We start from the raw sequence: 12,631 nt of genomic DNA, 5'->3' as shown, positions 1-12,631 counted from the left end.
TTGCAAAATGCCACAGATTAGAAATTTTATCAGGAAGGCCAACGTTTTTATTCGTGAGCCAGATGAATTTTGGCTGTAAGGCAGTACCCGTAGATGCCGACAAGAAAATGTATCATGATTGTCCATCATGTGCATATTGCTTTCAAACACAAGGTGCTGCTGTGAAATTGCACTGCTCAAACTCGTTTCACAAGAGGTCTAGAGGTCAGGACTAGAGGTCACAACAAGACTAGAGGTCACAGCCTCAGAATTAAAGGATGTTCCTTTGGGAAGGAGATGAGGAGGAATTTCTGTGGAATTCTATGCCACGGAAGGCTGCGGAGGCCAAGTCAATGGATATTTTTAAGGCAGAGATAGATAGATTCTTGATTAGTACAGGTGTCAGAGGTTATGGGGAGAAGGCAGGAGAATGGGGTTAGGAGGGAGAGATAGATCAGCCATGATTGAATGGCGTAGTAGGCTTGATGGGCCGAATGGCCTAATTCTGCTCCCATCACGTATGAACTTATGGCCTTATGACAAGTAGCTATAGGATAAGCTTAATTGGAGAGTGAGGCGGTGAAGATAAAAGTCTGTCCCTGCTGGAGTGGATGCAGCAAGTTGAAAACTGAAAGACGGCAACAAGGTTGTCTGGCAAGAAGGCGGGAGTGTGCTACCTGACCCCTTCAGGCCTGTCTCCATTCATTTATGGTTGATCTGCCCCAGGTCTCCATTGTTCTATTGTGCCAGCTCCCCATAGCTGCCAATTCCATGAACTTTCTAAATATGTATCTAATAACTTTTATAAATATATCCAGTGATCTTGTCACTAAAACCCTGGATGACACAGCGTAGCAGTAGAGTTGCTGCCTTACAGCATCAGAGACCTGAGGCCTGCCTGGAGTTTGTACGTTCTCCCCATGACCTGCGCGGGTTTTCTCTGAGATCTTTGGCTTCCTCACACACTCCAATGATGTACAGGTTTGTAGGTTAATTGGCTTGGTAGAAGTCTAAATTGTCGCTAGTGTGTGTAGGATAGTATTAGTGTGCGGAGATCGCTGGTCGGCGTGGACCCGGTGGGCCGAAGTGCCTGTTTCCGTGCTGTATCTCTAAACTAAACAAAAAACTGGACCAAAACCTGCTCGGGTAGGGAATTCCAGAGATTCACCACCATCTGCAAGAAAACATTTTGATGAACTTCAAATGATCGTCCCCTTATCTTGTAAGCATCTTCCCAAATTCAAAATGCTCCCGGTGTAAACATTAAAACATTTACCCTACTGTGCACATTTACATGTTTCAGTCAGTTCTCATTCTTCCAAATTGTATAGGGTGCAGTTCAAACTATTTTAATCACTCATAACAGGACAACCCTCTCATTCTAGAAATTAGCGTTGTGATTTTTTTTCTGCCATGCCTCAAATGCTGACATATCCTTTTGTACATAAGGATATCACGTGTACAGTACTCCATGGCTGTGAATTATAGCTGGACACTACCAAGTCAAGAGGCAAGAGTACATTGTCATATGCCCCAGGCACAAAATGAAATTCTTACTTGCAGCAGCACAATAGTATATGTAAACATAGTACTCAGTAAACAAAATAATAAACGGAATAAAACTTTTTATATATATATTAAAAGTTTTATTCCGTTTATTATATATATATATATATATATATATATATATATATATATATATATATATATATATATAGAGAGAGAGAGAGAGAGAGAGAGAGAGAGAGAGAGAGAGAGAGAGAGAGAGAGAGAGAGAGAGAGAGAGAGAGAGAGAGAGAGAGAGAATCTATATGTATAGATGCGCACAAAATTTATTAAAAGAAAAAGTTCTATATATATATATAGAACTTTTTCCCCCCCATATATATATACTATATAGACAGACACACATACATACAAACAAACAATTATAGTGTTAAAAGTCAAGGCCAATGCCCCCAAATCTATGTAGTTCTGAGCTTATTTGGAGGTTGTATTGTTGTATAGCCTGATGGCCGTAAGAAGCTCTCTTGGTTCCTGTATCAGGTGCTTGCATCTGATGGTATGATGTTTCATCATCTGTCATAGTGTGGTGTGACAGTCCCATCATCTATGTGCAACCCAGGGGCAAACCATCCCCGAAGAGGACTCTGTTGCTGAAGTAGTAAAATGCTGCTTTGGCGGTACTGTCGAAGCCGCTCATGCAACTGCTTGCAGTGTGATTTACGTGTGATTACTGGCTGCAGGGTACCTGATGCAATGCATTGCCTGTCATGCATGTTACAATCGCAACTCCTGCGCTCTGAACTTCATTCTACGCGTAATGAGTTATAATCCCCAGTTTTTCAGACTTGTATTTGGAGGAGAATGATACATCAGATTCAGCAGACATATACATGGCAGGAGATGGTGTTATGATATCATTTTGTTCTATATCCTTTAGACAGTTCAATGATCCGGACTAGAAATTTAATCAATTGGCATCTTAATGAATGGTGTTATTAAACTTTAATTAGTGAAATTAATGCTTTACCTAAAACGCATTGCTTTTAAAAAAGGTATTGATTAAACATTTATATGCTGCTTTTGCTGAAGTATGGAGTCATTCAGTGAGATTAACAATATATAAACCATATAAAACAAATTATGCCAATTATACACCATTGAGATTGCTGGTAAAGTATGTTAAACGGTTTTAACTGTGTAAATAATGATACTTGGGTCAGGTTTGAAGGTCTAAATTGAAAATGATTACCCAATTCTGCTGCCACCGTTGCAAATGGGAAATTCTGCAGATGCAGATAATCTGAAATAAAGCAGAAAATACTTAAAACTCATACTCACAACAAAAACAGGAAATATTAGCAGACCAGGCAACATCTGTGGGAAGAAAAACAGAGTCAACGTTTGTATTTGGAGTGAAAGATCAGATCCAGCAGATGAAGAAAGGGTCTCGACCCGAAATGTTACCCATTCCTCACCTGAGATGCTGCCTGTCCTTCTGAGTTACTCCAGCCTTTTGTGTCTATCTTTGGGCAAATAGTTACATTGTGTTCCCTTCCAATGACACTACTTTGAGGAAACACTTGGAGAATGCTCTCTGCTGTCTAATCAATAGTTGCCCAGCATTACCGGCATTTGTCATTTTGCTCTCTGTGAGTTACTCCAGCTTTTTATGTCCATCTAACGTTGCAGATCCCAGTCTTTCCACGGATATCGCCAGGCCTGCTGAGTGCTTCCAGCGATTATTTTTTTTAAATATTCAAAGGTCAGGTCACACCAGTGGAGGAAGGAATGGAGTGAATATTTCAGGCCCATATCATTTCATCGAAGAGTTAACTCTGTTCTTCTCGCCAACAGTGTTTTCTGTCTTGTAGAACATTCCCAACATTTTCTGTTTAATTTTCTGCCTTCTGCCAAAAAAGTTTCTTCATTATACAACAAAAAGCTTTTCACTGTACCTCTGTACACATGACAATAAACTGAACTGAAACTGAGTTGAAACTGAAACTTTCTGCATTCTGGTTAATGGGCAAGAGTTTTCATTTAATGTTAAACTCTTTATTCAGAGCATTCAAAAGACAGGCTCCTGCAAAACAAAGATTAACTGATGGCATTGAAAACCATGCGCTAAGCTTCCTGGTCTCCCGGATAGAATGCACCAATATATATTTTTCTTTTTTTTTATATTTTATTTTTAATTAAATATATAGTGTGTGAAAAAAGAAAACGAGTAAATGAAGAAAGTTGAGAGAGAGAATAGAGAAAAGAAAAGAAAAGAAAAAAAGAGGAGATCATTATTTATAGTCTTGACCAACCCTCGTCCAGTCCTGAAACAGTTATTTTTTACAATTGTGTTGCACCATATGATTCCAAAAAAACGATGAATGGAGACCAACTCGTTATGAATTGGTCTGATTTATCCATTAGGAGGAATCGCATTTCCTCAAGATGAGCGGTGTCCAACATACTTGCAATCCACATTTTAAGCGTTGGTATTGATGTACCCTTCCAAAATTTAAGAATTAATTTTTTTGCTATTATTAAACCATAGTTAAGGAATAGATTTTGAGATGTGTTCAATTTATTCCCATCTTCCATTACGCCAAATATAATCATTTCAGTATTAGGTTCCATTCTTGTCTTGAATAATTTTGTAAATATTTCAAAAATATCATTCCAAAATCTATAAAGTTTTATGCAGGAGACTAAGGAATGTGTTATAGTTGCCTTTTGGGCTAGACATTTATCACAAGTGGCGGATATATTTGGATAAAATTTGTTCAATCTTGTTTTTGAATAATATAATCTATGTACAATTTTAAATTGAATTAAATTATGTCTTACATTAATTGAACATTTGTGAATATATATCAGGTATTTTTCCCATTTAACCTTCGTAATTTTTATCATTAGTTCCCGTTCCCACTCTTCTCTAAGTACCTCTGTCGATGGTAGGTCTATATTTAGAATACTATTATATAAATATGATATTAATTTTTGTGAGTCAGCTTCAATATTCATTGCCTCTTCCAATAAGTCAGGAGTTACTTTTTGATATCCTTGTATATATTTTTTCACGAAATCGCAAATCTGAAGATATTTAAAATAAGTAAAATTTGAGGGAATGCCGGGTAAAACATTTTTTTGGAGGTTTAATACACATATTTTAAATGACGTGCAAGGCTATCAATATTTAAAACAACAAATGGAACTTTTTTTCGATACAAATGATATACCAGGTACTTTGCCTTCTTTATTATGGGAAACTTTTAAGGCATTTATGAGAGGAATTATAATTTCATATCAAAGTTTTCAAAATAAAAAGAATAAGACAGAACAATTGTTGTTAGAACAAGAAATCAGACAGTTAGAGTTGGATAATGCCAAAGATTCCACGACAGATAAACACAATAAGATAATATTACTGAAATTTAAACTTAATCGAATTTTATCGGCAAGAGTAATAAGACTATTCCAAATGACAAAACAGGAACATTTTGAGTTTGGTGACAAACCACATAAGCTTTTAGCTCGCCAATTGAAAAAACAAGAAAAGGAAAATACTATAACCAAAATTAAATCAGAGAAAGGTGAATTACTAATACTACCTAAAGATATTAATAATAGATTTGCCCAATTTTACCAAAACTTATATACATCTAAAATTAAAAGAGAAGATAGTAAAATAAAAAAATTTCTAGATAATTGTAATCTTCCAATACTGGACCTTTTGGAACAAGAGGAATTAGGAGCTCAAATTACAATCAAAGAAATAGGTGAAACAATAAAATCGCTGAAAAATGGTAAGACACCGGGACCAGATGGTTTTAATAATGAATTTTATAAAAAATTTCAGGAGATAACAACCCCTTATTTATTTAATTTATACTCCCATGCTTTTAAAGAAAACAAACTACCTGAAACACTAACAGAATCAACTATTACGCTTATTCCAAAAAAAGATAAAGATTTAGAAGATCCGGGCTCGTACAGAGCTATATCACTTTTAAATACAGATCAGAAAATTTTAGCAAAGATTTTAGCAAGAAGATAAAGCAAATATATTAGTCAATTGATAAACCCTGATCAAACGGGGTTTATACCTAAAAGATACTCATTTAATAATCTGAGACGTCTGTTTAATATAATGTACTCGCATAAAGTAGAGGAAGAAGATATATCAATTATTTCTTTGGATGCAGAGAAAGCATTTGATCAGGTAGAGTGGCAATACTTATATAAAGTACTACAAAAATTTAATATGGGAGAGAATTTTATAACATGGGTAAAATTATTATATGATAAACCGATGGCAAGAATTTTAACTAATAACATGTTATCTCAAAAATTTCAACTATCAAGGGGTAATAGGCAGGGATGTGCACTATCACCCCTGCTATTTGCCCTTATGATAGAACCCCTTGCTGAAAGTATAAGAATTCATCCGAATATTCAGGGCTATAATACCAGAGACTCAAAGAATAAAATCTCATTATATGCAGACGATATACTTTTATATATTACAAAGTCACAAACGAGCATACCAAATTTATTAAACTTAATAGAGGAATTTGGGTCTTTTTCTGGATATAGAATAAACTGGAATAAAAGTGAAATCATGACATTAAAACCTCAAGAACCTACACACTTACTGAAGTTCCCCTTTAAAATCGCAACAGAAAAATTTAAATATTTGGGTATTCAGATTACTAGAAAATATAAAGCATTATTCAATGCTAATTTCATGCCTTTATTAAATAAACTTAATACGTTGATTAAATTTTGGAAAACACTTCCCTTATCATTATTAGGTAGAATAAATGCAATAAAAATGATCTTCCTACCACAATTACTATACCTATTTCAATCTATACCGGTATATATACCAAAATATTTTTTTTTAAATTAGACTCTAATATTACTAATTATATTTGGGACTATAGATCACATAGAATCACAAAAAAACACTTATGTAAACCAAAAGAGGTCGGGGGACTTTCACTTCCGAATTTTATGTATTATTACTGGGCAGTGCATATTAAGAATATGATTTATTGGTTGGATAGTTCTACCCAACAGACAGAATGGATAAAAATGGAGAAGGAGGATTGCCATCCTTGTAATATAGGAACGATCCTCTTCTCCCCAAAAAAACTGAATAACACAATATATAAGAAGAACCCAATTATATATGGTACAATAAGAATTTGGAAACAAATAAAATTATCTTTAAAATTAAGAAATCTATCACTGTTAATGCCAATAGCGAATAACCCTTTATTTAAACCATCTCTTATTGATAAGACATATAACCAATGGGAAAGTCTCGGAATTAGAAGGATCGGGGATATGTATGAAATGGGAAACTTACTATCATTCCAACAATTACAATTAAAATTTAAATATATATTTTTCATCCATCATTTTTGTATATCCTCATATAACTGGGAACTTTCCGAATATAAAGTGGGATCGCCACAATATTTTTTAAAGTTTAGTTTAGAGATACACCGCGGAAACGGGCCCTTCAGCACACCGAGTCTGCACCGACCAGCGATCCCCGCACATTAACACTATCCTACACACACTAGGGACAATTTACATTTCATACCAAGCCAATTAACCTACAAACCTGTACGTCTTTGGAGTGTGGGAGGAAATCGAAGATATCGGGGAAAACCCATGCAGGTCATGGGGAGAATGTACAAGCCCTTGTCAGGATCGAACCCGGGGCACCAGCGCTGTAAGGCAGCAACTCTACCTCTGCTCCCTAAAATGTCAGAAAGTTAGCAGGAACCCCAGAATTCTTTCATCGCAAGCCACGCTTGCACACCAAAGAGCACACTGCAAAAGTGCCTACTTTTAAACATGCAGCCTGAGGACTGAAAGGTCCCAAGGTCAGCTGAATACTAAGGTTCCCAAGACCTACAATCTATATCTATATCCCGTCTATACCCCGACTCTCAGTCTGAAGAAGGGTCTCCACCGAAAACGTCACCCATTCCTTCTCACCAGAGATGCTACCAGTCCCGTTGAGTTACTCCAGATTTTTGTGTCTACCTTCGGTTTAAACCAACATCTGCAGTTCCTACCTACACCTTACAATCGGAGTTGTAAACAGATGCTTTGCCCCAACACACCTATGCCGGCCAAATTGCCTGTCTGAGCTAGTCCCATTTGTCCGCATTTGGCCCATAGCCGTGTAAACCTTTGCTATCCATGTGCCCGACTAAACGTCTTTCAATTGCTTCTGCAACTTTACTCCGTGAAAATTGACACGGCTAATACAGAGACCAGTAGGCCCAGTTTTGGTCACGTGTGTGACCAAAAATATGACGAATTGTGGAATACATCTCTTCTAATTTTGAAAGCATCACAGGCATATTGTTTTGAACAGTATCTATGATTCATATTTTTTTCTGTTTATCAAGTGAAGTTTTTAATGTTATGCTGACCAAAGTTTGTTTAGGGTCAGAGGTCAAATATGACTGGTCACGTGAGTGACCTGACGGAAACATTTTTTTCATAAGTTTTATCTCACAAACTCAGCGAATTTTAAAAAGCTAGAATGCTCACATCTTTGGCAGACATGCATTATAGTTATGTAGGTAGGCAAACAGCAATGAATAAGATTAATCTCTTACAAGAACTTTTTTAATGCATTACTGTATTAATAATATCAATAAATTATATCTAATCTAATCTAATCTGTATGTGATGCCGTCTGGTCACGTGTGTGACATGTTGGTTCAGTTCCCGAAGAATGGCCCCAGTAGTACTTCACTGGCTCTCATCCTGAAGTCATAGAAGGGACTATATTGATGTAAGTCTTCCTCTTAGGATGTATTAGTTCAAAGTTTTACAGGCAAACACTGGATGAAGGACAACAATCAAGACTTTCCCATTCACGTGTTTCACAAGCTCCCTCCAGTAATCCAATCGCTGGTAAATAAAACAAATTCAGAACGCTAACTCACTTTCCAGTGACTGCAAGCAGTTAACAGATGCCGCCACTCACTCAAGTGAAGCCAGTAGATCCTTCTCCACAGACCCAGCCATCATCAGGTTTCCCTTTATACAATTAAAACTCCGGGATGCTCCACAAGGATGTGTTCTCACCCGCTTACTATATTCCTTATGCACTCACGACTGTGCGGCCAAGTTTGCAGATGGCACCACTGTCGTGGGCCAAATCGCCAACAATGATGAGACTTAGTATAGGCAGGAGATAGACAGCTTAGTGGTGTCATGACAACCACCTCTCCCTGAAGATAGACACAAAATGCTGGAGTAACTCAGCGCAAATTGGAGGAACAGCACCTCATATTTCGCTTGGGTAACTTACACCCCAGCAGTATGAATATTGACTTCTCTAACTTCAAGTAACCCTAGCTTTCCCGCTCTTTCCATCCATCCTAGTTCTCCAACCAGACTGTCCCATTGATCTGCATCCCCTTTGATGTCTCGTTTTCACACCTAGCACTTCCTTATCACCGTCTCCATCTCCCCTGACTCTCAGGCTGAAGCAAGGTCTTGACCTGAAACATCACCCATTCCTTCTATCCAGAGATGCTGCCTGTCCCACTGAGTTATTCCGGCATTTTGTGTCTATCTTCGGTGTAAACCAGCATCTGCAGTTCCTTCCTACACATATCCCTCCCTGAAAGTCAGCAAGATGAAGGAGCTCATTATAGACTTATGGGAGCATGGTGGAATACACGCCCCAATCAATCATCGGTGTAGAAGTGTGGAAATGTTTGAGTGCTACAGGTTCCTGGGTGTATATATTACCAACAAGCTATGAGAAGCCAACCACATTGAATCTATGTCCCAAAACGCATACTGAAGCCTCTATTTCCTCAGGCGACTAATGGGCCTGTCCCACTTAGGTGATTTTTCAGAGCAGTCGCCTGAAAAACCAGGAACTGGAACGGCGACTGTCAGAGCGGAACACACACACAAACGCATCGCAAAGGCAAAAGCCAGGGCAAGCGGGGGAGTGCTGTCTAAAAAATGCCACGGTGCAAAGCCAAGGTGATACAGACCCACACCGCGATGAACAGGAAGGTTGGTGCTGTAATTAAGACAGCCAAAGCACTGTGTATAGTAAGTCCTTTAAAATAGGGGGGAGAAGGGAGGAGAAGGGGGGAGAAGGAGTGGAGACAACTTTTAATAAGCCAGCGATACACGGCTGTGAAGCTCGGTGGACATTTAACATTACCGGTCGGTTATCCTTGGTTCTGAAAACTACTGCTTACCTTTTTTTCCCCCCAATGAGCCAATGAAATTCACCGGTCAGCACCGGCTGCAACCTACGAGAACCTCCGAGAACCTTTGACCTCTTGGCAACCCACTAGGACCGACTTGCAACCCACCTACGGCTCGAGAATTCTCGCTAATCTCCATGGCGACTTCATTCTAGTTGCCACTAATTTTTCAACATGTTAAAAATGCACGGTGACCATAATGAGGCCGCGACTAGTTCCCAAAATGCGGGAACACCTCACGACCATGATGGCGACTCCCCGGCAACGACATGTGGTGACCGCATAGTCTCCTGCAGTCGTCTAAAAAGTTGCCTAAGTGGTACAGGCCCATAAGGAAGGTCTCCATGTCTTCAATTACACTTATCAACTTTTACAGATGTATTGTAGAAAGAATCCTATCAGGTTGGATCCTCGCTTGGTTTGGGAACAGCTCTGCCCAAGATGACACGAGGTTGCAGAAGTGTGAACCCAGCCAAGGCCATCGCACACGCCAGACTCCCCACCATTGACTCTATCTAGACTCGCCACTGCAGTGACAAAGCAGCCAGCATAATCCAGGCCATTTTTCACCCCAGTCACTCCCCCTTCTTACTCCTCTCATTGGGCCAATGATATAAAAGCTTGAAAGCATGTACGACCAAACGCAGGAACAGCTTCTACCCCTCTGGTATCAGCCTTCTGGACGTCCCTCCCATAGGCTAAGATGTAGTCCTGATCTTCCTACCTACCTAATTGTGGGCAATTGAATTTTTCTCTGGAACAGTAATGCTACAATCCTGAAAAATGATATTCTGCAAGCTGATATTTTTCCTTTGCTCTGCCTGTGAACATGTACAGGCCTTGATTGCATTCATGCATAATATCATTTGATTAATTGGATAGCATGCAAACAAAAGCGTTCCACTGCACACATAACAATAATAGACCAGTACTGATACTAATATATTGAAAATGGACAATACCAAGTTCACAGCTCAAGAAGCAAGCACAGATTATATATTCAATTAATTCTTTGCACACATGGTTCATAAGTTGCATTTTGGCCACAAAAAATTTCAACCCATATCACGTTGAAAACTAATAAACCATGTACTACCAAATCTGTTAAATTTAAATGTGGTTTTCAAGTTTTCAAAAGTGCTTGACTTTATATTTATTTATCTTGTGATGTGCATGGCTATTTCACCAAATCATAAATCAATGTTTATATTTTTTAATATTTTCCAGCTTACCAGGCCACCCACGCACGATTCTCGTAGGCCCCCCTCGGTCATGACTGACCATGGGTGATGCGTCCTAGTTGTTGGCTGCTTGCTCCAAACCTCGGCTGGAGCAGCGTCGCTTGTGGTTGAAGAGACCAATGTGGGAGTGACAGTCTCTGTGGCAAAGGTCACATTTGTGTGTGGTCTCTGGTTTGTTGAAGTTGCTGCGCTCCTTTCTGCGCCCCCGCTTGTCTGCCGATGCGTTGAACAGTTTCTCTTCCCCCGTTTTGAGATGTTGGTTCAGGGTACCTCTCCACCTCGTGCGATCAGCTGCAAGGCTCCCCCAGGACTCCACGTCAATGTTGCGCACCTTCATATCTCTCTTGCAGACATCGTTGTGACGTAGCTGGGGGCGGTCGATGGTTCTCCTCCCAGATGTCAGCTCTCCATAGAGGATGTCTTTTGGAATACGGCTATCCTCCATGCGGTGGACATGGCCCAGCCACCGCAGTCTGCGCTGCCTGAGTAGAGTGCACATACTGGGAAGGCCAGCGCGAGACAGGATCTCGGCGTTGAACACTCTGTCTTGCCAGGATGTGCCCAAGACATGGCGGATGCTTCTCAGGTGGAAGGTGTTGAGTCTTCTCTCCTGCCTGGCATTTGTAGTCCATGTCTCACTGCCGTACAGCAGCTTTGGGTTGGTCCACACTTGAGTTGTGAGACGAGCGAGATTTGTAGCTGCCTTTCCGATCCTCTTATCAATCTCTGTGTCCAAGAAGAGGTTGTCGGTGATGGTGGGGCCGAGGTGCGTGAACTGATGGACGGCATCAAGTTCGTAGTCATCGATGGTGATGACAAGCGGCTCCTCTGTATCCTGCCCCAAGACGTTCGTCTTCTTCAGGCTGATGGTCAGCCCGAAGTCCTTGCATGCCCAATAGAAGCGGTCCATCAGTGACTGTAGTTCCTGCTGGGTGTGGGACACAACTGCAGCATCGTCGGCAAACAACATGTCTCTGATGAGAGCTTCACGTACTTTTGTCTTTGCTCTGGGGCGGGTGAGGTTGAAGAGCCTGCCATCTGATCTAGTACGCAGGTAGATCCCCTCTGTTGCAGTGCTGAAGGCATGTTTCAGGAGCAGAGCGAAGAAAATCCCAAAGAGTGTGGGAGCGAGGACGCAGCCTTGTTTGACGCCACTGTGGATGTCGATGGGCTCAGAGAAGCTGCCATTGAACTGCACTGTTCCCTTCGTGTTGATGTGGAAGGATTCTATCATACTCTGCAGTTTTGGTGGGCAGCCGATCTTTGGCAGAGCCTTTAATAGGCCATCCCTGCTGATGAGGTCGAACGCATTGGTGAGGTCAATGAAAGCAACATACAGGGGCATCCGCTGTTCTCTGCACTTCTCCTGGAGCTGGCGAAGGGAGAAGACCATGTCTACTGTTGACCTTCAAGCTTGGAAAACGCACTGTGACTCTGGGTAGACACGGAAACCTACAGGACATCAGCGATTGCAGGAAAACAGCTGTCATAAACGACGAGCTCAAGAAACTCAACGTAGACATAGCCACCCTTCAGGAAACAATGCTGGCAGACTCGGGCACACTGAAGGAGAAGGGATACACGTTTTACTGGCAGGGGAAGGACTCTGACAAACCCAGAGAGCACAGAGAAGGCTTCGCA

General features: G+C 40.3%; 1 protein-coding gene across 2 annotated transcripts in view; it reads right to left on the bottom strand.

The window, feature by feature from the left end:
* shisa9 (shisa family member 9) overlaps positions 1 to 12,631 on the bottom strand; it is a 327,692-nt gene that overhangs the window by 101,748 nt on the left and 213,313 nt on the right. The window contains exon 3 of one of the 2 annotated variants that reach the window (XM_033040305.1): positions 2,735 to 2,785. The exons of the other annotated variant lie outside the window; for it this stretch is intronic. Within the exon in view, the coding sequence (XP_032896196.1) occupies positions 2,735 to 2,785 (51 nt within the window). The remainder of the gene's footprint in view (positions 1 to 2,734; positions 2,786 to 12,631) is intronic. 2 annotated transcript variants of the gene reach the window in all.

The sequence above is a fragment of the Amblyraja radiata genome, chromosome 22 (genome assembly GCF_010909765.2).
Source record: "Amblyraja radiata isolate CabotCenter1 chromosome 22, sAmbRad1.1.pri, whole genome shotgun sequence".
In the NCBI taxonomy this organism is placed as follows: Eukaryota; Metazoa; Chordata; class Chondrichthyes; order Rajiformes; family Rajidae; genus Amblyraja; species Amblyraja radiata.
The sequence above is the reverse complement of the archived record's forward strand: the minus strand, read 5'-3'. Positions and strand labels throughout refer to the sequence as shown.